The following is a 26381-nucleotide window of genomic DNA, read 5'->3' on the forward strand; positions in this document are numbered from 1 at the left end:
ATACATCATAATGATGATGTTTGCTGTTCAGGGTATGAACATTCTATGCTGAAAGTTTATAAATATACAACCTTTGACTGCTTGTTTTCAGTTGAACTTTTGCAAAGCTGAGGAGATTTTGGCTGCGATCACATCAAGTCCAAAGATGTTTAAACTTCTTTTTCACAGAAAGGTAAGTTTGAAGAGACTCGCAGCACATTTCTATGAATATTTTCTTATGGTAAACAAGCATTTTTGAAACTTTTAAGGAAGCTTCTTGGATGATTTCTGTAAAAACTGAATTTTGAATCCAAATGAAGGATTTTGTATTTTCATACCATATACTTTGTTTTATGCCATTACTGATGTTGGTTTTCTTGTTTCTAAACAGAAATCACACAAACAAAACGTGGCAGAGAAGGAAATTCCTTCTACGTCTCATCAGAGGTAAAGAAATGCGCCAGTCTTTAATGCTGCTGGAGATATTTATAGCAGTGGTTGAGTTGGAGCTCTTTTATTTCCCTTTTATTGGTGTTTTGTATTTACATCTTTTTTACTACTTCTAGTCTTGTCTATAATTTATATTGATTCAGAGATTAGCGTTTGAAAATGTAGAGTGTAAATGTACAAAATACATGATTTTGTTCCATTACAGTTATTAATTTTTATCTGCAATCTCCAGCATGTACTCCTTGTTAAAAATTTGCACTTTGAAAAATAACATTTACACTTTTGTCCTCATCAGCATCCCGGATGCTCCTGTTACTGAAAATGGTCAAAAGAAGAAGAGAAAATGGAGACACCTCTGCTGTTCCTCGGTTTGCTTTTACACAAAACATATGAAATGCACATTCTCTTTAAATTGCACTTGTTAATTTAAAGTGACTTTACTTTTTTAATAAACGTATGTTTGTTCGTCCTCTGCAGCAAACTGACAGCGATGCAGAGGCAGAGAGCAACACTGTGAAGACACAAAAAAAGTGTCGCTGGTTTCTTTTTAAATTCTGGAAGGTATGTTTTATGGAAAGAGTCACTGTCATCAAGCATTTACTCATCACAGTTAAATGAGAAGAATTAAGAGCAATTTAGCACACAGCCATGTCCTCAAATTAAGTTCAAAGATGTTTAAACGTTTTTTTTTCACAGAAAGGTAAGTTCGAAGAGACTTGCAGGATGTTTCTCTAAATATTTTTTATGGTGAATAAGCATTTTTGAAGCTTCATGGATGATTTCTGTAAAAACTGAATTTTGATCAGAACCAAATGAAGGATTTTGTATCTCATAGGACAAACTTTAAAACTCAATTTAAGGCATGAATAAATTGTTTTTATTTTATTTAAAGATATTCCTATATATCTGCTTCATGAGCTGACAGCTCACTAAAGTGATAAATAATATGAAATAATACCAAATTCTCTAACTGGACACTTTTCATGGAGAGACCCACTTGGTATGTTTGTTTTATGCCATTACTGATGTTGCTTTTCTTGTTTCTAAACAGAAATTACACAAACAAAACGTGGCAGAGAAGGAAATTCCTTCTACGTCTCATCAGAGGTAAAGAAATGCGCCACTCTTTAATGCTGCTGGAGATATTTATTGCAGTGGTTGAGTTGGAGCTCTTTTATTTCCCTTTTATTGGCATTTTTCTTCCACCTTGTGTATTTACATCTTTTTTACTCCTTCTAGTCTTGTCTATTATTTATATGGATGCAGAGATTAGCGTTTGAAAATGTAGAGTGTAAATGTATAAAATACATGATTTTGTTCATGTTGGTATTCCATTACAGTTATTCACTTTTATTAGCAATCTGTATTAGCAAAATGTACTCCTTCTTATAAATTTCCACAACATTTACACTTTTGTCCTCATCAGCATCCCGGATGCTTCTGTTGCTGCCACACCAGCTGACCCTGAAAATGGCCAAAAGAAGAGAAAATGGAGACACATCTTCTGCTGTTCCTCGGTTTGCTTTTACACAAAACATATGAAATACACATTCTCTTTAAAATGTACTTTTTAATAAACTTATGTTTGTTCGTCCTCTGCAGCAAACTGACAGCGATGCAGAGGCAGAGAGCAACACTGTAAAGACTCTTTTTAAATCCGGGAAGGTATGTTTTATGGAAAGAGTCACTGTCATCAAGCATTTACTCATCACAGTTAAATGAGAGCAATTAAGAGCAATGAGGCACACAGCTATGTCCTATATATTTATATCAGGTAAGAAGCACCACGGAAACGATCCCAGCAGACCTGAGTTGGGACACTTGGATTATGGAGCTTCTGGACCAAGAGAGTGGATGGGAGCATGTGTTTAACAGGTAAGAGAAAGACGTCCTCCAAAATGTTTCAACTTCAAAGCTCATGCATCCATGCACATACACTGCTCAGCATCCTGACATCTTTCCTAATTTTGTGTTTGTGTTTTTACCTTTTTGGAGCAGTGTAGCATGCGGTGGAGAAATAATAGAAAGTCAAACTGGGACTATAGACTGCTTCGGGTGAGTACACGTGGTGCACAAAGACCAAAGCTCACTTTGTCAAAGTGGAGAAAATGAATTCTTTTACACTGATACTGTAAACGTTGTGCGTGTGTGTCAGGTTTCCAAACATCGGAAACACCTGCTACATGAACTCCTGCCTGCAGAGCCTCCTCAACATTGAGGAGTTCATAAGAGACATCAGGCGTCAGGAGGTTTTGTGGAGCACAGATCCAGAAGCTCAGCTCTTAAGGTGCGCTACGTCAACCTTCTACTTTCTTCAAAAACCTGAAGAACAAAGAGATCTAACAGCAGAAATGTCTGTTTACCCTTTCCTTTCTACAGAAGGCTCATTGATGTCAGGGACTGTCATGAGTCAACAGATTATGGCCTTAAAGATCACCACCTAAGAGCTTTTAAGAAGGCATTCAGCAGTCAAGCTCCTGAATACACCGGCAGTGCACAGAAAGTGCGTCAGCTATTTGGACATTTTGTTTTTTTGCTTTACCTTCTGATTTTGATGTACTGTTTTAAATCTCTCTGCTTTTCTTTCAGGACGCTCATGAATTCCTAACATTGTTCCTCAATGAGGTCAAAAGGCTCGCACCTCACCTGGAGAGGAACGCAGCTCTCCTGGGCCAAAGTTATACCTGCCCAGTAGAAGAGCATCACATTTTTAAAATGGAAAACATGAGGACATGCAAGAGGTAAGCCTGTCTTTCAGAAACGCAGAGCTGGTTGCAATGTTTTCATATACCTCTTTTCCACCTACCTGATCTTTACTTTAACTACGTTACTCCTGAAATGTGTAGCTGTGGTCACCAATCATCACAGCACGAGGACTTCACCAGCTTGTCTCTTGACCTTGTTCCAGAGGGGTCTATTATAAACATGTTAGAGACATACTTGAAGGTAAGATCACAAATTCCAATAGAGTTGTAGTGTCAGCGATCTTAACACACCTTTTTTGTTAGTGTTTGTGCGTATGTGTGTGTGCATATGTTGAGATTTCTTTCTACCATAAAGCCTGTTTTCTCTGTGCTGTTGTTCAGGAACAAGAAATAGAATTTCGCTGTGATTGTGGAGGGACGGCCTCAGAACTGAAGTCGTCTTTTGATACACTGCCAAGGTGAGTAAGGTCACATCAGAAGTGATCGACTGACCAGGTTTCCAAACTGTGGCGCATCAAATATCAGAGTTTTTCGAGACAATACTTGAGCAGTCGTTTTCTCCCATCTTCTGTTTGTGTTTGACACTCATTCTTCTTATTTTCTACCTTGTTTGTGTTTTTTTTCTTCTTTTCTGCCAGAGTCCTGATCTTGCATCTGAAGAGGTTTGGCTTTACACAAACCTACAACATTAAGAAGGTGGATGACCCCGTCAGGCTGCAGAGGGACTTGGTGGTGCCATCCAATCAGGTAAAAACAGACTGCAGAACGTCTCAGGCTACGTCCACACTAGCCCTGATAGATTTGAAAACTCCGTGTCCACACTAGTGTTTTCAGTCATTTTCAAATAGTTGTGCGTCTGCATTGAAACGGCCGAAAACGCTTACGTTCCAGTCCTGCGCATGCGCAAAAGTGAGTGAGGATTACAGAATTTGAAGAAAAGCTATCCGGAGCATGTACAAACTGATATTAATCTTTTTTAGGGCTTTCAAAGTTGAGAGCAATCAAAACAACTGCTGTATAATGCACTCGGCTATCTTTGTTTAATTGCTCACATGACTGCATCACATGACTAAAATGCGTCATCGTTTTAGAAAGTCTGCGTTTTCGAGTGTCCACACTGCGACGGGACAACTCCGTTTTGAAATGTGTGCGTTTTCGAGAGCGTTTTCAAGATGCTGTGTTTTTCCTTGAGGAAAACGCCGTCTCAGTGTGGACGGGAGGTCAAAGCGGAGAGAAAACGATGTGTTTTCAAACGAAAACGCATTAGTGTGGACGTAGCCTCAGCAAATCAGCTTAATTATGGCTCTGATGTGAGACTTTGTGAAACTAACACTCTTTGGATTTGTTCCTTCTCAGGGTGGTGGCTGTTATAGTCTTGTCAGCATCATCAGTCATTATGGAGGCACAGAGTCAGGTAAAACAACAGACTTGTTACAAACAGAAAATGAAAACTTTCTACTTTTCAGTGAAGGACTCACACACAAAAGCTTTTGATGTTCTAAGACGCACTAAGTCAAAATCACTGTTTGCTTGAATCAGCTGACTTCCAGAAGTTGGATTCATTTGTCTTAATGTGATTTCAGGACACTACATCTGTAGTTCTGTCCATCCTGAGGAGAGTCAGCACTCTACATCAGATCGCTGGCTCACCTATAATGACGCACAGGTGCTCCACACAACCGGATCAGCAGCTTGTGAGGAACAGCAGCACTCGGCCTACATGCTGTTTTACAAGAGAAACGTAAGAAGACACAGCATCTCATCCTGAAGTGAGAGAATTTTTAAATGTCCTGTTACCTTGTTAACCAGTTTTGTCTTCATTCTCAGTTCTGAAACAGGAAATGGAAGGAAGGTCATCATCATGCTGAGAAGAAACAACACTCGTCCCAGCCCACCATCGCACACTGGAGGACAAGTACTGGTAAGTATTGCCCTCAGGAGGAAGGGTCCTCCCAGAGAGCCTGGTCCTCCCAAGATTTCTTCCTCCAGGAGGGAGTTTTTTCTTGCCACCGTCGCCCCACATTCACTGGTCTCATCAGCAGGGACATTTTTAACATCCTAAGACCTGAACTCTTTCATGGCATGCATTTTTAATTTCTCTGTGCCATTTGGGTTGATTGGGACCTGATGAATGTGAAAACAAAGACATCAGATTCGGACTATCTTTTTTTTGTTTCTCAAAAAAATGAGATCCACATATGAGGACATTCATTTTAAAGTTCGATTGAACAGTGGCAGTGTAATGTCCTCCCTCATAAGTGGATATCAGGTTTTTGAAGAGCAAAATTTTGTATTTTGGTCTCATAAATGTTATGTCCACATATGTGGACACCAGGTCCTAGGAGGTTAAAACAAAATCTACTAGTAGTGCAGCACTACTAGAGATCGTCCTTTTCTAGACCAGTGTTTGGCTTGCTCTCTGGAACAACAAATTAGTGCTGTCAGCGTTAACGTCATTTTAACTAATGACGTTTACGCTGACAGCACTAATTTGTTGTTATTATTATTAATATTATTATTAATTTATTTGTAAAATAAATTAAATTTAAAAAAACAAAGAAACAATTTGATTCTTTATGTTATTTTGTTTTATTAAAATCAAAATAACAACAAAACAAAAATAACTAATAAAAAAAATATTAAAAGTATTCAGCAGTGTTTTGTGAAATTTGTAATGAGCCTTAGTTAAGTTGATGTCACAGAAGTTTCTGAATCATTTAGATTGTTCAACAAACTGATTCACTCAGGTAAAGATGGTAAGCTGGAGCAATGGTACGCTTGGAGTTCAGTTTAAGTTTTCAGACAAACATTCACTCGATCAGTTGCAGCTTCTGCTTTTAAATAAATGATTTAGCTGCAAATGTTTAGCTGCAGGTAGCAAAGTCCAAAAGTGACAACATTTCCACTGCAGTCTCTCCAGAAATGGCTTATAAACTTTTGACCAAATTAGACATTTATCCTTGGATCATTGACAACCCTGTAGGGTGAAAATCTTTAATTGTACCTTTTATAACATTTTAACAAGTTACTGTCTCCTGCTGCATGTTTCCTGTTTTGGCTGAACTTCATCAGCAAAGCCCTCAAAGCAGCATATGAAAGAAAGTCATCTTTCATTGTTGTCTCCAGCGTGTTAAAAGAGAGATCGAGCTCAGTGATGAGTTTTGAAGCAGCTGCAGGGACTTCTCGAAGGTTTTGGCTCAAACAGTCGCAGGATGTTGTTCACAGTGGTGACACTGTTGACTGGGGATTGACAAGCACTGAGATACTAACATGACAAACACAAGAAACATCATGACTTATTCTCCTGAGTGCCTGCAAAACACAAACACAAAATCAAACTCAAAGCTTTTCTCTCAGGTGCTGGTGTGGCACAATCTAATGATAAGAAAGGTCATGCTTACAGCTTTTGGAGCACAGCTGCACAAAATAACAGCTTTTGGAGCACAAAATGCATTACAGGTAAACCCAGTACCCAAACATGTTAACAAGGATAAAGAAAAAACCTGAAACAAAAGCAGGTAGTGTGGTGATTTATGTTGTGAGGATGCTTTCACTCCCATCAAAGTCGCCCAGTGTTGAGAACCCAAATGAGCCCAAAAACCTCAAGTGGCTGCAACCAACAGCGAACGTCAAGAAGTGGATACTTGCATGTTGAGCCAGAAACATGCAGAAAACCCAAAAGAGGCAAGACAGCACATCTTGGTGCCACTCAGGCAGTACGAACACCTGGAAAGAGGAGCCCACAGTTCAGACCCAAGGACACTGGTAAGGACACCAGCCAGCCAGTTATAAGTCTAGTTTTAATTTTCATTTTAGTTAGTGTTATAGCCTGTCTAAGGGTGGCCAGACCATAATATAAGGGTGATCCACCCCTGTCTGACCCCAAGCAGCACATCACACAACCAGTACAATTTTGATGGTGATTTTTTTTCACAGTGATTGAATTCTAACAAAGGAAAGGAGCGAACTACAGCTTCGGGGTGGACCCCAAAACAACAAACAAAAGGGACCGTATCTAAAGGATGTACAAAACTTATTTATGAAAAGAATAAAACCAAATAACAATGTCTTATCTCCCTAACTAACAAAAACATGAGAAAAGGGTAATCGAATAGAGTGAACCATAGACTGTATAAAAGATAGGACCATTGCAACTTTACTGCAGCACTTCACCCTTTCACATAGTCCCAGCTCTTCTCTGTCATGTTTTATGGTGCTGCAAATGTCTTCAGTTGGTGAAAGGTCTGGGCTGCTGGTGTCTTGTTGTGCTTGCTATGCATCCCTGACTTGTTTCTTCTTTCTGCATCAAGTAAGGAATGTAGTGAAAGTTCCCAAGAGGTTAAAAACACCACTGAAAAAATGCCATCAGACCTGAGTTGGGACACTTGGATTATGGAGCTTCTGGACCAAGAGAGTGGATGGGAGCATGTGTTTAACAAGTAAGAGTATAACGTCCCCCAAAATGTCCCTAACTAACAAAAACATGAGAAAAGGGTAATCAAATAAAAAGGCAGTCCACCCCTACATGCTCCTGTATAAAGAAACAGGTAACACAAAGCCTGCTGGTTGAGGTCCATGGCAGTGTCATCTTATATGTTGTCTCCAGGTCATTAGCCAATCTGTATGGTCCGTCCCATGGATGCACCAATCAAGGAAAGGCACCTGAGCACTCAGATTTACATATGAGACAACATTACAACAACAGTCGTAACATTAACTAAAAATGTTTTTTAGTATTTAGTATTTATTTATTTATTGTCATTGTCAAGAACAATGAAATTGCGTTTGGGGCTTCCATACAACCCCAAAAAAAGAAGAAAATAATAAATACCCCTTAAAACCCAAGTGTACATATTTAACCCAGTGTGACTCCAATGCAATAAGACAATCCTTAGCAATAATGTTCGTAGAAATTCAGACAAAGACCTGAGAAACATGACAAAATACAACAATGACAAAATACAACAACCATCTCGTTTTAACTTCTGGTTTAGCTTCAGCTAACTAAAACTAAATGGAGCTTGGAAATAATCACATTTTAGTAGAGTGAACCATAGACTGTATAAAAGATAGGACCATTGCAACTTTACTGCAGCACTTCACCCTTTCACATAGTCCCAGCTCTTCTCTGTCATGTTTTATGGTGCTGCAAATGTCTTCAGTTGGTGAAAGGTCTGGACTGCTGGCAGGCCTGTTCAGCACCCAAAATCTTACAATGCTTAGCAAGAAGGCGAAATAAGCCTTGTGAAAATGAAAAAGCTGTGTGTAAGACTGATTCAGTTCTGACCAATACTGTAGGTCATTATCACAGGTGTCTGATGCAGTTATATCACATAATGAGTAAATCATATTGACAAATACAGGGGCGAAAGGCATAAACATCTACAGTTAATGTGTCAGAGTAATGGAGGTGTTTCCCCAATGGCTGCTCACACTCTGTGCTTAAAAAGCAGCACAGAGTATGTGCAAAACTGCACCCTTTCTCCAATACAAACAACCAAGTCCAGAGTGTGAGAGCTCCAAACAGGAAGACATATATTTTGAATTAGTGGTGAAAAGTGAGGGAGAAAGTGGAAAAGTGATGCTGTGTTTCCTATTTTTGCAGGATGGGGGTTGACAACAGGGCTGAGTCCCTCCGTCACGCTGTGAACACACCAGTGGAATTTAGACACCGGCAGTGCTGATGATGAGAAATATGAGAGAGGAAGACACAATACGCTGTTGTTCCACACATCACGATCCAAAGGACACACGCACTCAGACACAGACACACGCACCGTACGTGTGCCGAGTGGCAATCGCAACCTCGGCCGTCCACATATGCTCGTTTAGACACATACAGTTTTGGCACCGAGGCCCAGAGAATCAAACAGAAACTCATCCATTCATATATACACACACTTACAAAGGCTATTGTCAGAGCTCATCTCGTGTAGAAATATTTGTAATTCTGTTGCCAAAAGTGGAAGTGGATGTGAGCTGGCTGTTTGAAAAGCCGCAGTGCTCTCGTAAAGTTCCGCACGTAATGACGCCTTAGAGTCAAAGGTCAGCGGGCGGCCTCAGGGTCAAATGAGTCAGACAGGTCCACACAGCGAGTGTCGCTGGACCGTCTTTCCACTGCGTCACCTCATCTCACGCTCGTCTTTCCTGAATGTCACAAAACCGATTTTAAAGTCTGGAAAAAAACGTCTAAATAGGCTCAACGATGCGTGCTCACGGACACTTAATACAACTATACTTAGTTACAGGTTTCATGCTGCAACATCTACTGGGTTTTTATTTTTCTAGCCATGTTTGCAAAAGCATCATAATGATTAGTCTTTATTCCTTTAGTTCAGAAATATAAAACGTCCATCCAGACTTTACAGGAGACAAACAGAAAAGTGTTATTAACAGATTTTGTCCAATTAACTGCACTGATTGGTCAGATATTTGCCTTGTTATGCTCAGAATAACCTATTGACTGAACTTATTCACTGAAGTTATTTATTTCCATGGAAATATTGAAAAACATGGTATTGATTTGAACAGCAGCATAATTATGTAATGAAACACTGTCGCAGGCTTCCTTGATTTAAGCACCTCGCATGAAAACACAGCCCTGTTTGTGCGCTGTTGATGTGGAATGTACAGTACGTGTGCAATCAAGGAAACTATTGATTGAGACCATTATGCTCTGATTAGGTGGCCAACCACGCTCTCCCCCTGGGGTGGGGGAGTCAAAGACTGGAGACAATAAAGGAACATTTCTCCCACGATCCCCGTGACTTCTTATTTTTCTTTTATGAGATCGTGTTGTTGTAGCATATACTCTATATGTGTGACACCCTTCTTTACCCTCACACCTGTGGCAGATATTTCTTGTTTGAAAAATCCCTCAGCAAAAACACAAATTTACCCCATTGCCCAACTCTGTACCCCAACTCCCTCCCACCACTAAAGCCCCCCCCCCCTTTTTTTTTCTCTGCCAAACCAGGAAGCATGCACAGGAAACAGCTGTCCCTCACGTCCGCCTGCTTGCTTGTGGCCAGGTGCATCCTGGGAACGGAGCGATGTGTGACCGTCGACATGTGGCTGACACTGTACAAGGTGCCGTTACTGTAATCAGAATCACCATGAACTTTATACAGATAGGAGAGAAAAACGAGACTCCTCACTGATCTAATTTCTAAGGTTATGTTGTGCTTTTGAACGAGCAACAGTTTCACAGAGCATCACTGCAACCGATTTAGGATGAGTTTTGATCAGATTTTTTGATCTGTATTAGATTAGACGCACGAGGGAAACTAATCTCACGAATCACTGCGTTTCCAAAAATTAAAGGGGAACTCCACTGATTTTACCGTCTGTTTAAAGGTGTGTTTCAAGCCTCCAGGCGCTTCACATGGACAAGCGTGAAATCTGATAACTTGTCTGATAAAAGGTGTGACTTGAGTCAGTTATTTTACAAGTAGACCGAAAATGAAAAATCAAAGTCCTGAGCTTATCAAATCTCTGTAGACCACCCATCATTAAAATGGATCATACATGCTGAGGTTTAACTACCTCTGCAGTGATTTCTAAATCTATGTCGAATTCTGTCATTCATTATAAAATGAATTAAAATGAAATGAAAATAAAACTACTGCTATAATTTAATGGCTGTTTTTCCAAAACTCAGAGCCCTCTTGTGGGCTGTAAAGGTACTGCTGAATAAAATAAAATATTTTTAACTAGGCTTCAAATTGCCATAAAATAAATGTTTGCAATTAATTTAAAAGCCATTATATTTAATTTAGTTATAATGTATCTGCCTGCTTATTTTGTCAAATAGTACAAGTCCATGCTGTTTTGTTTGGTCCTTGATTTTAGCCTGTTGCTCGGCAACATGATGACATCAGGATATATCATGCATAATTTAAGTTTTGTGGCTTTAAAAAATATATTATTTTACTGTCCTGAAATTAAAATGATACAATTTACAAGGTGCTATGGGAGCACAACAGGTCATTTTAACCTGTTTGTAGGTTGTTGCTAAGCAAAATAATGACATAATCAGTGATAAAGATAAGAACCTTTTGGGTCCTAAGAGGTACCCATGTGCTGAGTTTAGTTGCTGAATTTCCAATCCTGTACAAGGAGATAGCAGACAGAGGTTCTGTGTAGGATTTGGGAGTAAGAATTAAAATATACTGGTGGATCTCAGCAAAAAGGAAAGCTGGTAATAGAGAACAAACTTTCAGGAAGTAAATCACAAGACATTATGAAATTATGAGATTACTCAGTAATTATGTGAAATGATGCACGCACTCCCGTTTTTTCCTCTTGACTCACAAAAAAAAATATCCTTTTCATTATTCTTCAGAAAAAAATTATCCTGTTTTTGATCTTTTTCATCTACAATGGTGTTATCTTCTAATGTTTGTTCATGTTTACAGAATTGAAATCCTTTCCTATTTTTCCTGTAGCTTGATCCCTCCAATACTTAAGGTTGAGTCCTGATGGAGATGATCAGGTGTACACCGTGCTGTGTGGGGGGAAGAGATCAGGTTCAAGGCTGGCAATGCAACCCCATCCTCCTCCTTTGTGCTGAATATCTAACTAAACTAAAACCCTCCTTGCTGTGTCCTGTGGCTGGATGGCCTGTCTCCAGGACAATCAGGAAAAATAAACACAGTCGACATCTGTCGCGGAGCAGGAGGAGAAGAGAGGCGTCTGTCCCGACCAGCGCTCACAGCATTGTTTGTCACTTTCTCCATGAAATGCACTGCGAATATTGCCTCAAACAATTAGGTTCCAGTGATCCCTATCACCGGGTACACAATAGTGTTTACATGACGCGGAGGAAATGTGGCCATGGAGCCCACTTTGGGGAGTGTGTATGCGTTTTCTGATTTATGTGCATGTGCTCACTGTAAGTTCTCCAAGTTTATTTTAATCTGATAATGGGAAATACATGAACATTATCACAGATGATAGATAGATGTCTGTCAAATTAAAAGCAGTAATGACATAATGACAGAAAATAAGGAAAATAATATTTACTGTGCTGCTAGAAGTAACTTCATAGTCACAAAGCCACACACACACACACACACATACACGCGCGCGCGCACACACACACACACACACTTCTAAAGGCATGTTACACCAGGCAAAGGCACAGTAAAATTCATCTCTGAGAAAAATCAATTCTGGAGAGACTCACCCGCAGGGCTAGGTGGTGAAGCACTCTACCAGGCAAGCTAGGATATGTGCTTCTCTAACTGCACTAATGAGTCACAATAGCTTTGAGCCTGTTTCTGTTTTCTGGCATATTATTCTCAAGATCCACGAAGGCCTAATAAAAAGGGGTTAAAAAAGTGATCTTGCTTGTTTGTTGGGTTGAAAAGAACAGACTGTACTGCAGTTTATTCCAAACATGTACATACATTCACTGGCCACTTTATGGGGTACACCTGTTTATCTCCATGTAAACACAAATATCTAATCAGCCAACCACATGGCAGCAACTCAATGCATTTGGGCATGTAGATGACCTGATAAGGTTCAAACTGAACATCAGTTTGGGACGAAAGGTGATTTAAGTGACTCTGAATGTGGCATGTTTGTCGCTCAGATCTGATCTGAGTATTTGAGAAACCTCTGATTTATTGGGATTTTCCCAAACATCCATCTCTAGAGTTTACAGAGACTGGCCACTCCTGTTAGCCAAGTACAGGAAACTGAGCATGCTGAGGCTTCATGCGGTATCACCAAACGTGGACAAAAGAAGACTGGAAAAACATGGCCTGGTCATAATTTGGCACAAACACCTTGTAGCAACAGTTCAAGGTGTTAGTAGTGGTGTAACGGCGTGTAGGATATCTTCATGTGCCAACTCAGCTTTTTCTAAACACCACATGACTAATGTTCTGAAGCCAAAGGGGGGTCCAACCCAGTACTAGCAAGGTATACCTAATAAAGTATACGTATACTGTATATGTGCTTTATACCAGTGTAGCAATGCACACCTGCTATCTGAAAACTCTTTTGTGGTCATCGTGATGATGACAGTGGCCTCATTTCTCCTTAAAGGTCGGCTTTGTTTAAATGGCTTGTTGTGTTCAACTGCCCGTACCAATTTATAAAAACATTTCTTACAAATGACCAGCATAGAAAACGAAATAACTAAAATAATAAATAAATAAGTGAATAAATAAATACATTAAATAAAATTTTAAAAATAATAACAGATGGATCTAGATTTTGGCAGTTTTGAATGCTGCTGATGGGGCCTATTTTCTACTGGATCCAAAGCTTTTCGTTTAAAACATTTTCATTTTCAACTCTTTGCCCAGATGAGATCAGTGTTTCTGCAGGTGCATTCACACACACACACACACACACACACACACACACACAGAGGTTCCCCTATTGATGCTCTTTTTATTGAGCGGGGTATTTTAAGGTAGCCAGGAGGAGGGTGTGACAGGCACCGCGCTGAGATTAAAACAATCATCTCTTGATTTCTTCCTCACTCAAGGGAAAAGCGGAAGCTGGCTGTTATCGTTTGTTTCTATTATTATTCCCCATTTACAGTTTGAGTGTTCACATGGGGCTTTAAGTAAGACAGTCTGGTCCCGAGAAAACTGTGACTGTCTGAGAAGGGTTTTACCTGAAGAAGGGGAAATCCGAACTGTAAAATGATTCGTTACTCACTATGTGACACAGTGTTGTATCATATACAAATTTCTCTTACTTTTATGTAAAGTGCCTTTTATCCAGACTTGAAGCGTGCTTTCACTGCAGTAAATAAATGAGTAAATTAATGTAAAGACATGGTAACACATGGGGATATAAAACTTTCATGTTTATCTATCCATTTCTAACCTTTTAACTTTTTAATTTAGAATTTTCTCATTTCTAAACCCGCCCCACGGCCTCTCGTTCCAACTTCTTTTACCCCTTTACCCGTCCCGACTTTTAAAATTTCTAAACACGACAATCAGTCAAAAAGCGAAACTATGCGCATTATCATTTGTTTGTATCTTATTTTAAAATAATCTCTAAATGAAGCGGAAGCAAAGTGAACATCTTTAATGAACCAAAACGTTATTAACAATACAACTGTGTGACAGGAACACATACTGTAAAGCACAGGAAAAAGCTAATCCCAAAGGATTTCTGTCTGTCCCCCGTGTAGCTTTTTATATGTTACACGCAAATTTATGCAGCATCTGCAGGCGCAACGGTGCCACCGCGTTATTCTAGCACACAGAGAGTGATCAACTGGAACCACAGCTGTGGAAGCAAAAAAGTGTGACGACCAGGACCAGCAGACGACACCGTCTGTACTCTGATTCTGTAGGCCTATTGTTAGTTTGACATATTCACATGCAGCAGTTGCTTATAGCGATGACGACGATGATGTTTAAGGTGATTACGGTGAAAAGGGAAAAAAAATACAACTAATAAAATGATGATGATGAAGGTGGTGACAGATTTGCTGAGCAATTGTTCAGCAAACACTTTTCCTTCCCAGGACCTTGAAGGTCAGGTAACTGTAAAGCCTTTATAATGTTTGTGTTTCAGTCTGTCTAAGAAGGAAATGACTGAGGCAATGTAAAAGAAGTGCTGACCCTGAGGTTGAAAGAGAGAGAGGGAGTTTGGGCAGAATTGGACGGGAATGGACAAGCGAAGAGGAGAAAGGGTGAGAGACAAATTGAGGAAGGAAGTTTGGGAGCTCTTGGAGAGGAAAATTGCCGTGATGATGACTTATCTATCGGTCGGCGGCGGCACAGGTGTGCTCTGATGTCATAGTAAAAACAACACAGACCAAAAATCTCAGAGCATTTGTGTAGGTAACATCTATACCAGTGAAGATTAAGGTGATTAACGATGTTTTTCAGCACCCTGTCAATTATTTTGCCATTTACTCTGTTGTCGAGCCAAGATAATCGTGAAAGCCTTATTCAAACATATGACACATTCAAAGTATATACAACCAACTTTGAAGAGATGACCTTTCTAATGATCACTGCTTGACCTTTGATCGTAGTGAGACATTTATCTTTTTCAACTGAAATAAGTTGTTAATTTCAGATACCCGTTTGTTTAATTTCCTCATTCAGTCATTCAAATGTGGTCTAAATCCAGCAAACAGAACTTGTTTGTCTGCTCTAAACGCCCATCATTTGAGGGCTTTTGTGCTAATCAGAATGTGACAACGAGCTTTAAGGGCTGATATTTTAAACAAAGATATCCCAAGTGGCCATGTTGTGCATGCATGCGATGTATGTGTGCGTTAAAACACACAGGCATATTTGTGAAAGCACGTGCATGAATGAGCAGCAGCCACATTGTCTCTTTAATATATTGTTATATAAGTGCAGCTGCAAATATTTTCTTGGAAATGATCCAGATCCCTTCAAAGTTTGGGACTGACCAGTCCAGTGCCGTGTGTATGTGTGCGTACATGCATGTAGGCGTGAACCTGCTGATTCGTGTGTGTGTGCTGGTATTGGTGGTGGAGGAAGAGGGGTGGTGAAGGTTCCTTATCTACAGGCCACAGGCAGCTTTTGAGGCTCTTATCAGCAGCCACCATATTGTACTAGCACATCCTCTTGTCCAGCAGGGAGCGGAAAACTCTCCTTGCAACACGGTTCCCTCTCGCTCTCTCTCTCTCTCACTCTCTCCCCTCCTCTCCCCCCCCCTCTCTCACTCTCTCTCCCACCTCACATTTGCCAGTACCAGAACTCTGGCAACCAGCGACAGCATTGTGTCTTCTTGGCGAAGAGATTGAGCGAGGGAAAGGACAGGCAGGACGGTGAAAGATAGAGAAAGACAGACAGAGAGAGGGAGAGAGACGAGATTGACATATGGACAGGGGGTGATGGTGGAGACCCGCACCTTCCATCTCCACGTTTTGAGTGTGTCTTCGTTCAAAGGAGCAACTTCCAATCAAAAAAACCATACATCTATGTTTCCCAGTCGCTTGGCCTCGCTCTGACTTCTTCTCTTTGTAAATGTTTTTTTCTTTGAATATTTATAATTATTTATAAATGTTTAAGAATATGAGCAGTGGTATCAGACAGCGTGGCTCCAATTCTGACCTCATAAGTTGACAGACAGACGCTGACAGGCTGCAGTGGAGTGTGAGCGACTTAAAGGAGGAGGGAGAGGACGCTAAACACTGAGCAGATACATGTGCGTTCTCCGATCACTCGAACTCTGAGGGATTTTGTACGCCATACTCACGAGCCACAGTGGATGTCATAATGTATATGTAAGTATTAAAGGTTACCTATTGTCTTACTTATTGTTCAAATTGTACGCAAATAGTTTGCAGGAAGTAATGCTTATTTAAATACTAGTAATAATAGCACAATACACATACATGATGTCCAATACATCATGTATCTATTCATTAAAAAATATTAATAATGTATTATATTTCTATTATTGACAATATATTCTAGTTAACTGTTTGAAAACATAGGATTTCTGATTTCTGTCCTAATTTAAATTATAACATTTTACCCCCAGTTATCTATTTATTTATGTAAAAATATAATACACTCTGTTTGGCTACTCGAGCAATATAGGAAAATAACAAGTGGCCTTACCAGAAAGAAAGATATTGAACAAAAATTTAAAAAAAACTTTAAGAGTTAATAACATTTTTGTCACAATTGTAAATTGAACCAAAAAAATGAGGGGACTTCTGAAAGCATTGCTTTGTGTCTTTCACTACAAAAACGAATCCTCTTTAAAATGTGTGCTTCAAAAGTAAACATGCTGGGCCTTACATTTAAAAATCAATACAATGGTTAACAAACTGCTGGGGATATGCTGCAAAAAATATATATTTATAAAGAATTAGCTGCAAATGTCATTCCTACACATCACTGCGAAAGACGGAACTGTCCAAAATAAAGTCATGACCACCAGAAAAGAAAACAGGAACAATTGCGATTGCAAAACCTGAAAAATCATGAGCTGTAAGCTTTGCAAGACAGACTAACGAGCAGCAATTTGTAAAGTACAAGAATGAATTTACTCCATATGTCAACATTTTAAAATTGCATCAAACTTCTAAATTTACAATTGAAATAAATTTCTGATGAACTGAATCCAGATTTTAAGCCATGCATCAGCTTATCAGAAACTGTTGCACTGCACGTGTGCAAACTGACCTTTAAGCACATTTTCATATCTTATAGTCTTTGCTAAACATACATCAAATATATATCCTGAGTCCATTTTTCCCTTTGTTTTGTTCAACAGACTCTTTGATATCAATCCAATCGTCAGCGTTCTGGGACTTTTGGGGTCCGTAAAAGGATTTTGACTCATATCCTCAAAATACATGTGGACAGACAGATAGACGGATAGACTTATTAAGAGAAGCCACTAGAGACTCATTCAAAACCAAAAAAGAATTTGCTACTCGGGATGTACAGTAAAAAAAAAAAAAACAACACAAAAAAACCAGACTTCCCCATCACATCAAACTGCAAGAGCCACCTCCTTTATATGCTGGAGCCAGAGACTTAATCACAGCATTAGCCCCTTATTTAAGTTTGCAAATTCTATCCAACTACGTTTAATTTAAATTGAACATGGAAATTAATTAATTTGCTTTACTGGAACATTGTGCAATATTCTGTTACATTATATTACAGTTGTGCAACAGCCATCATGAGTAATAAGGCTGTACGAAAACCTCCTAAGCGTGTAACAGCAGGTGTCACTGTGAAGATTCATGAAATAATTAATAATATTGTAAAATCTAAATAAAACTGAACTGATGTTAAAAGACTTGTATGCTGAGAAATAAGGACAAGTCATGCATGTATGTAGAAATGCTAAAATATTGAAAAATCTGTAGAAAAGTAGAACAAAGGAAAAGTAAATAAAGGGTTAAAAGACTCCAGGCCAGGAGAAATTTTTAAGGCCCTGTAGGACTAGCTGCGTGTGCCGGAATATAAACACATTATTGACTCTCGTGTAAAACACCACAGGGACGAGACACAGACTTGCAGCACGCACGCTGGGCAGCTGAGAAGAGCGACACCTTGACAGAGTTTCCTTCAGAGACTTCACCACCATGATGGAGAAGCTGAACTCCACTGGCCCGCCTGCCTCACCCCACGACATACCTCGCCCCTCCTCCTCTTCTTCATCCTCTGCCTCCTCACCATCGTGTGCATCCATGGAGCATAGCAGCCCTCTCTACAGCCAGCAGTCAGCATCCTTGGATGCTATCGGCAGCCCACAACCCACTAACAAGACAGGGCACAAGGGACACACGGATGTCCCTACTCCTGGCTCGACACAAGCCCTCATCACCCCAAACACAGTGTTAACCAATCACCAAGCAGATACAACTGCTGCACCTGAGCCCATTGCCATGGAAACGGAGGAAGAAGAGGACGAGGAAAAACTAGGGGGGCCAAAGAGCACCACTGCTCCTGCTGCTTCAGCCAACGGGTCCCCAACTCTTTCCTCGCCACCTCCACTCCTCCCGGCACCAGCAAAGACTTCCCCGTGCCCTCTTCCCCCTCCAACCTCCACAGCTGCCTTCCCTTCATCCTCATCATCCTCTCCTCTTCCTCCTCACATTCCAGTTATCAGCCTTGGCCACAGCAAGCCCCCACTGCCACTCCCAAATACCCCTTTGACTGCCCTCCACCCAATTCCCAATCTCCTACATGGGCCACATGGAGACATTCGCCGCGGCCATTTGAACTGTTTACCTGTGGTCAGCCCCGGAGCTTCTGGATCTACTGGAGGTCCCGTAGGTCCCACAGCTGCTTCTTCAGGGCCCCTGTTGCCTCATCAGTACCTGTCTGGTCACCCCTTCTTCACTAGGTGAGATTATACAAATTTGAATTCATTCATACACAGTGTGAGTCACTTATAACTTCTTGAAACAAGAGCAGTCTGAGTGCTGCTACACCATGATTAAAGTGAGTCTGGATCTTTATGCAGATTAGTATACGATATTTTTGGGGGAACATCTGGATCATGTCTCCCAATTTTCCTTTTTCAATTTGACACTAATTTCTGAAGATAGACTGCAATTATGCAATCAAAGAAACCTTTCAATTCAAAAATTCCTGTATCTACTCCAAACGTTGAGCAGGATTATGTTGGTTGTTTGTTGTTGTTGTTGTTGTTTTTTAAAAGAAAGGAATCCTTTAAATTACTTTTGGAGTAATCCAAACATTAGACAAGGCCCTACTTTTGACTTCAAATTAATATATTTGAAGGCTAAAGCAAGTAAAGCTAAAGTATCCACAACAAAAAAAAGATTGATGCAAGGTAAAAAAAAAAAAAAAAAAAAGAAGAAGAAAAATGCATATTTGTAATGCTACCTTTTATCTGCTCGATTAAAAACTGCAACATTTGCTGACAGTGTGGTTAAAATGATCAGTGCAGTGCATGAATATGTTTATTGAATGAATTTGTTTCATTGGAAGCAAATAATTCTAGAGGTAAAATGAAAAAGTTATAAACTATGTAAAATAACCATCGCATAAATTGGAACATTATGTAAAATAAAGTATCGCACACTCATTGACTTCCTTTCGAAAAAGCCTGCAAACAGATGCGGACAACTAAACTATAAAACTCACTACAGTACAGCTTCCTGACATGCTGCTATCGAGGATGATGCCACTTTTCTCGCTGCAATGCCAAGTTTCAGATAAAACCTCAACTGCTCGGATTTCTCGACTTCCCATCATGATTAATAGCCGCTGTGCTGCGCTGTTATGTGAAAATGACAGCAGGATGTGTGCTGTTTTGAAGGGACCTCACATTTCTCACGCTAAATTTACCCAGCAGACCTTTTGGTTACCGAACACAAATTGAATCAGTGAATGTTTTTTTTCTTTGTGTGTGTGTGTGCGTGTTTGTGTGTGTGCATTTAGCAGCCAAGTAAAAAACCTTTACTTGAATATACCACTTTTCTAAACTATACATCCAGTTTTAATTACAGCTAATTTTAATCCTTAAACTGACAAAAGGAAGCAAACCAGAACTCTTAAAGCTCTTTTTGGGCCCGAGCAACTGGCAGCTCTTCTTTTACTCCTGTGAAGAAAGGCATTAATTTGCAGTCTTTATCAAAGCCCTCCTACTGTTCCTCTATTCTCTACTCCAAACGGCATTTTCTACACAGTTTTCTCACAGAAGAGTGGAAAAAGTGGGACTTTTTTTGCACAGTGGATATATCTGTGGCTTCCCCATCTGTCATGGAGGTCTGGGAATAAGCTTCTCTCCCCTTTCCTCTCTGGTTTGTTTGTAGCAGGAAGCATTGATCTATTTCATCCCCCCTGAAGTAGAATCAGCTAGTAACCAAGCTTAATGAGATTGGGTTAAAACTCTGCATGCACACTCAATCAACGCCACCACTCACATTCACACCTCCATTAATGACTTCCACCATGTTCCTGCTTTCTTTAGCCACTCTTTATGATTTCTCCCTATTCAGTTGCTATAGGAAGGAGGACGAAATGCCAAAACAACCTTATATGTGTCTTGTTTTTATTTATATGTAGCTTATTTTTACTTGTTTGACTGTAAATACGATCCCACAAATGATTCACATAGTGTTTGTGTTTCTAGTTCGTACCTGGGTTCTTCAGGAGGAAGCTATGGTGTCATCAGCAACAACCGCATCAAGAGGAGACCCTCCTCGCACTTTGAGATGGAGATGAATGAATGTGAGTTTCTGTGTGTACATCCGACACTATTATGGAGATAATTATTGTTTGAATGTTTTGAACTGTAATTTGGGGAAATTGATGTCCACATTTTGGAGATGAAGGCATATATTTAAACTATTTAAAGAGTATGTGGCAATGTTATGTACTTTTTTTCACTGCCATCACATCCTGTGAGAAAAACATACTTCCACAATTTGCTAGTCCATCTCTCAGTGCTTTTCTATATCCTGCCATTATATCCTACCTGATTTTATCTGTTTTGATTTTATATACTGTTGTTTGTTTGTTTGTTTGTTTGTTTGTTTGTTTGTTAATTAGTTAGTTAGTTTATTTGCTTGTTTTAATCCATTTTAAATCATGCTTTTTATTTGTTCTTGTTTCTAATGTCTCTGTAAAGCACTTTGAATCACCTTGTTGTTGAATTGTGCTATACAAATAAACTTGCCTTGCCTTGCCTTGCCATGGGTATAGGAATATACCCCTGGCACCATATGCCACTTTTTTTGGAACTGAAAATCAGCTCATGGCCCAAAACCTCCTGCAGAGGAATCTAATCGTTAAAAATGGATAACAAATATTTAATATTCTTCCAAAGTCTAATGAATCCCCTCCCCCTTTTGTTAGCAAAGTTATTTTAAAAAAAAGTTGGTGATGATTTGAAGGATTTGTTAAAAAAAAAACCACCTTTTGGACTAAATCTGTGTTTATGTGTGTTTAACAGGCCCTCCCCAAAAACTCGCCCGCCGCGTCTTCACCAACAGCCGTGAACGCTGGCGACAGCAGAACGTCAACGGGGCTTTCTCGGAGCTGAGGAAACTCATTCCCACGCACCCACCTGACAAGAAACTCAGCAAGAACGAAATCCTCCGCCTGGCCGTGAAGTACATCAACTTCCTGGTCACACTGCTCAATGACCAGGATCAAGACAAGAGCAGGGACTCGGCTGAGGATGATGTGGAGGATGAGAGCATGGCTCCTGGTTTGGCAGGCAAAAAACTGAACCCTCGTTTTCAGTGCGACACTCCGCCACCATCCCACTCTGCCCTGCCTGCGTCAGCCCGTCCCGCTTTGGCGTTAGCCCACAGAGACAGAGACTCAACTGACTCAATCAGTGCCCTGGTTAATTCCCCAGCAACGTCCAGTTGCTATGGAGACACAGACAGTGAAGAAAGCTTTGGTGCTAAGACCTCTGTGGTTACCCAAGGCATTCTGGGAAAGGTCAAGAGTCAGATAGGGATGGTGGCAGCATCGAATGATGAGCGGTGACACCAAAAGGCAGTAAACACTGGGAGTTTAAATGCCAGGCAGAGACGGAGATATCAAAAGTGTTTGATCAATTGCAGAAAGGTGTGAATAAGTTTTTAAAAAAAGAGGGATTTTTTTAAATGAATTTTGCAGGTTTGAGAGCTTCTTTGTCTTTTCTGGCAATGTTGATTGTGAAGCTGTCATTTAGTGAAACACCAAACTGTGCTTTGAGGAAGGCTGAGACATGAAACTTAACAGAACACTCAAACCAGCTTCATATCCAAATATGGTAACAATGATCCTTTAATAAACATTATACAACTAAAACAGTAGAAGAAGAAAGACACGAACAGGGCCCTGATTACACGTGCTTATAAAGGTAATCCGGGGAATTTAAAATCTTCTTAGCAAATGGATAAAAATGGAAGATCTGTCAGAAAAAAGCATGAAAATCAAATATTTTGTCAGTCTCTGAAGTTTACATGTAAATAATCAGCCTTGCCTCAGTGCAGTTACGGTAACTTAAGAGTGCCTGCAGAGAAATGCATTGCATGCAGTGGTGATTTGATGTTGCCGTTTCTTAATGTCCTCGCTGCTCTAATTGTCCGAAAAGCAGGGCCGATGGTTCCGCCCTGACATTGTGACACACTTGTAAGAGACAGAAATAAAGTGTGTTTTAGTTTGCTGTTCCTTATTTGACATCCTCTTACTGCGCTCCAAAGACTGCTCTATGTCAGCACAATTTCTCAACACATTCAAATGTTTTGCCGCTCTCGGTTTAGCATACTTGTGTATGCTCAAACTCACCAGTAAGTAGCATAAAATGAACACAATGACCAAACTGCTAGATTATGAGATTAAAATGGTTTATGGTGATTGGAAGTTCGCTTCTTTTAACTTTATTTTGAAAAATCTGCACGTAAGTCATGTGTCCTTCTGTTTGTCCATAACAAAGCTGTCAGCGCGAGTAGCCAAAGCACAACTCCATGCTGTTTACGTGTGCTGTTCACCAGAATGACAGATGACTGACAATAGTGTTTCAGCATGGAAGCCATAAACAACACAAGTCAAAAAATAAAACTAGTGAGTGACGTGACACCGAGAACATGGATCTACAGTTGCCCTGCCATTCCTGTAGCAAGTCCAGCAAACCGAAAAACAAATGTTTTCCACAAGGCAATGAGGTTTTCCCAAGAAGCAGACTTTAAAGCGTTTTTATACTGGTGGAGGATTTACAGATGAATGCCCAGTCTGACAATACAATACAACATTATAGGCACAATTTGTGATCACAAGCAAATTTGTGGTGAATTAAAATGAAGACAGTGTGTGCATGTATGTGCGTTATATGTTGAAGAACAAGGGAAAAAAACTGTGAAGGCAACAATTTTTTTCGTGTGTGGTTGCGTTTGCGGAAAGTCAGGGTGGATGTGGGATGCGGTTGAAGATGGGGTTCAGAATGGTGGAGGAAAGTGAAAAGTGTTCGGGAGGGAGGGGGCTTGCAGCTGTTGCCGTGGTGCGGGTGTCTGTCTATCAATTGGCCAGGAAACGCTTACAGTTAGTCCTGTCTCATTTACGGCCAACGAGTTTCCTGGAGGTTGGGTGGTGGCGGTGTGACTGTACCATGTTTGATGGGTGTTTGGATGTGTGGGGTAGCAACCGCTGCATAGAAGAAGGGAAGATAGGAGGAGGAAAAGAAAGAGAAAACAGCCACCAGGGTGCCCTGGGAAGCCCTGCACACTTGGTTTCAGGATCATACAACAGGAAGAACTGCTTTCACAACATTGCTGTGACTGCATCTGCCCACTCGGCTGTGCTAAGCTGGGCCTTCTCCTCCCTGCTTCACTCTAAAACCTCAGAGAGGATTACAGAGTGAAGCAGGGGTCATGCAAATTAAAGATAGTGTGTCACTTTGCAGTTGTACAAATTGAATTATTCAAAGATTTTTTGGATAACACACTAGATTTATTTGAGTTGTTTAACAATATATGATTTATGGGTTAGACATTAACCCGTTTTATCTTGTAAGCTTGTCCCGATAAAAAAGCAAACGGTTGAAATGTATTATTACTATTGTTACTACTGTTATTTATTCAAAAATATTTTTATGGCTGCACAGTACAGTTCAGGAAATAAACCCTCAAAATTGTAATTCAAACTCCTGGGATGTCAACCTTCTCGACTTCTGATACAGGAGGCCGCGCAGGGTGATGCTAGCCAGCCTGGGACTTAGAGATAATGCCAGTGCCTCCACCCTACCTCCTCCTCCCACCCTCAGTTGTGTCCCTCTTACGACCAGAAGCACACCCACTTACGTAAATAAATCCAATAAACGGAGTGAATTCTGCAAACTATAAACACAATTCCAAAAGATTTGGGGATGTGGCGTAAAATGTAAACAAAAAAAAAATAGTGATTTGCAAATGTCATAAACACATATTCACAAGAGAACAGAAAACAGATCAAAAAAACTGAGATTTTACTATTTTGAGAAAAATATTATCTTATTTTAATCTCCACAACACATCCGAAAAAGCTGGGATGGGGCCACAAAAGGCTGGAAAATTAAGCATTCCTAAAAAGACACTGCTGGAGGAACACTGAAAATAGGACAGTTACATGAATGTGTATAAAAACACCATCTGTTTCTCAGAGTTTCTCAGAAGCAAAGATGGGCTCATGTTTACTAATCAGCAAAAAACTGCATCTACAAACAACAATTTCAGAAAAATGTTCATCAACATAAATTTGACTTTGGATCATCTACGCTACATGGAATCAAACGAGTCTAAGAATCTGGAGAAATCTCTGTCAAGGCCAACAATTAATATTAGATGTCCATGACATTTGGGCTCTCAGGCAGCACTGCATTAAATACAGGCATGACTCTGTCATGGGCTCAAGAAGAGACACCATCGTCTTTGAGCGCAGTTCACTGTGCCATCCACAATGCAGCTTAGAGCTAAATCATGCAAAGGAGGAGACATATGCGAACATGATCTAGAAACACTGCCATCTTCTCTGGGCCAAAGCTCATTGAAAATAAACTGAGGCAAAGTGGAAAACTGATCTGTGGTTACACAAATCTTATTTTTAAATTCTTTTTGAGGATGCTGCATCCTCAAGACCAAAGAGGAGAGGAACCATCTGGCTTGTTATCAGGCCTCAGTTCAACAGCCCGGATCTCTGATGGTATGGGGTTGCATTAGTGTGCACGGAAATGGCTGATTTCTAAAAGGTATACGTGGCTTTTAGAACAATATATGCTTCCATGCAGATGACATCTTTTTTCCAGGGAAGCCATCGCATATTTCAACAAGCTGCAATAGATGCATACAGCATCTGTTACAACAGCATGATTTACTAGGAGAGGCTGGGTGCTTTCACAAACACATTTGGCACATAATGAAACAAAAAATATGACAAAGAAGACACATGACTGCTGAGAAGCTAAATTTATATACAAGATAGGACTTGGACATTGCAGTTTAACCATTTGTTCTCTGCCTTCTGTTGTGAATAAATTTAGTTTAACATTTCCAAACTTTTTTTTATTTTTTTTATTTTAATCTTAAACTCTGTCCCTTTTTTGGAATAGGGTTCATAGTTCTAGCATACAATTTGATCTGTGTTAAGTCTTACACAGGTAAAATCATTTTACGGTCAATACCTCTGCTCTTCTGCATAGCTGCCTGTTTTTTCAAACTCTCCACCCCCAGCATCCACCTGTAGGCTACAGGGAGAAAAATATCACTTCTCAATTTATAAAATCAGCAGGATGAACTCAAGCTAGATGCAAAGTAACTATACTCTGATGCTATAATAAATAATTACAAATGCAAAATCTCTTACTGAACTGAATTTGACACATTCATTACGGCCTAAACCTGAATGTGAGAAGTAATGTCATAATGTTTGTAGTCATGAAGCAGGTTTCGCTTGCTGAAAATACTGTCAAAGATTTCATAAACGTGAAACCAACTTCAGTATATAAAGGTTAAAAAGTGAAAGACTGTCTATTGTTGTTAAATCAAAAATGTTCGTAAAGAATTTTTCATGCTCTGTGGTTCAGCACCAAAAACACACAAAAATGCAATGACTTTCTGATGACAACTTTTAATCAAAAAACACTGTGACCAATTCAGGGTATAATTTACAGAATTTCCATCAATATACAGATTTTAATATTCTTTTTAGTCACTCGTTTTGTTAAATCACTGCCTTTGACATTATCAAAAATAGTCATACGTTTTATCATTCCTTTGCATATTTTGATGTCTTGCAAACATGTATCAACATTCAGAAAAGT

General features: G+C 39.9%; 2 protein-coding genes across 5 annotated transcripts; both read left to right on the forward strand.

The window, feature by feature from the left end:
- The first annotated feature begins 85 nt into the window (after nucleotides 1–85).
- Nucleotides 86–5765, forward strand: LOC146707953 (ubiquitin carboxyl-terminal hydrolase 37-like). 3 transcript variants are annotated; one of them, XM_085459582.1, is made up of 18 exons: nucleotides 86–172; nucleotides 371–426; nucleotides 725–797; nucleotides 907–990; nucleotides 1481–1536; nucleotides 1856–1946; nucleotides 2032–2094; nucleotides 2180–2304; nucleotides 2428–2484; nucleotides 2585–2716; nucleotides 2809–2932; nucleotides 3019–3170; nucleotides 3276–3375; nucleotides 3516–3592; nucleotides 3773–3881; nucleotides 4491–4548; nucleotides 4718–4875; nucleotides 4962–5765. In XM_085459582.1, exons 1-18 carry the CDS (start codon nucleotides 146–148, stop codon nucleotides 4965–4967), a joined length of 1548 nt encoding a protein of 515 aa, XP_085315708.1. In that variant the 5' UTR covers nucleotides 86–145; the 3' UTR covers nucleotides 4968–5765. The 3 variants fall into 3 exon arrangements, with proteins under 3 accessions (XP_085315708.1, XP_085315709.1, XP_085315710.1); XM_085459583.1 differs by having other exon boundaries at nucleotides 2204–2304; XM_085459584.1 differs by lacking the exons at nucleotides 1856–1946; nucleotides 2032–2094; nucleotides 2180–2304 and having other exon boundaries at nucleotides 4962–5764.
- Nucleotides 5766–15830: 10065 nt separating this feature from the next.
- On the forward strand, nucleotides 15831–22766 carry lyl1 (LYL1 basic helix-loop-helix family member). 2 transcript variants are annotated; one of them, XM_085459587.1, is made up of 4 exons: nucleotides 15831–16380; nucleotides 17382–18968; nucleotides 20727–20824; nucleotides 21549–22766. In XM_085459587.1, exons 2-4 carry the CDS (start codon nucleotides 18205–18207, stop codon nucleotides 22091–22093), a joined length of 1407 nt encoding a protein of 468 aa, XP_085315713.1. In that variant the 5' UTR covers nucleotides 15831–16380; nucleotides 17382–18204; the 3' UTR covers nucleotides 22094–22766. The 2 variants fall into 2 exon arrangements, with proteins under 2 accessions (XP_085315713.1, XP_085315711.1); XM_085459585.1 differs by having other exon boundaries at nucleotides 18119–18968.
- Nucleotides 22767–26381: the final 3615 nt, after the last annotated feature.

The sequence above is a fragment of the Copadichromis virginalis genome, linkage group LG6 (genome assembly GCF_057382275.1).
Source record: "Copadichromis virginalis isolate Kocher_CV1m ecotype Utaka linkage group LG6, C_Virginalis_male_GT1.1, whole genome shotgun sequence".
Classification (NCBI taxonomy): domain Eukaryota; kingdom Metazoa; phylum Chordata; class Actinopteri; order Cichliformes; family Cichlidae; genus Copadichromis; species Copadichromis virginalis.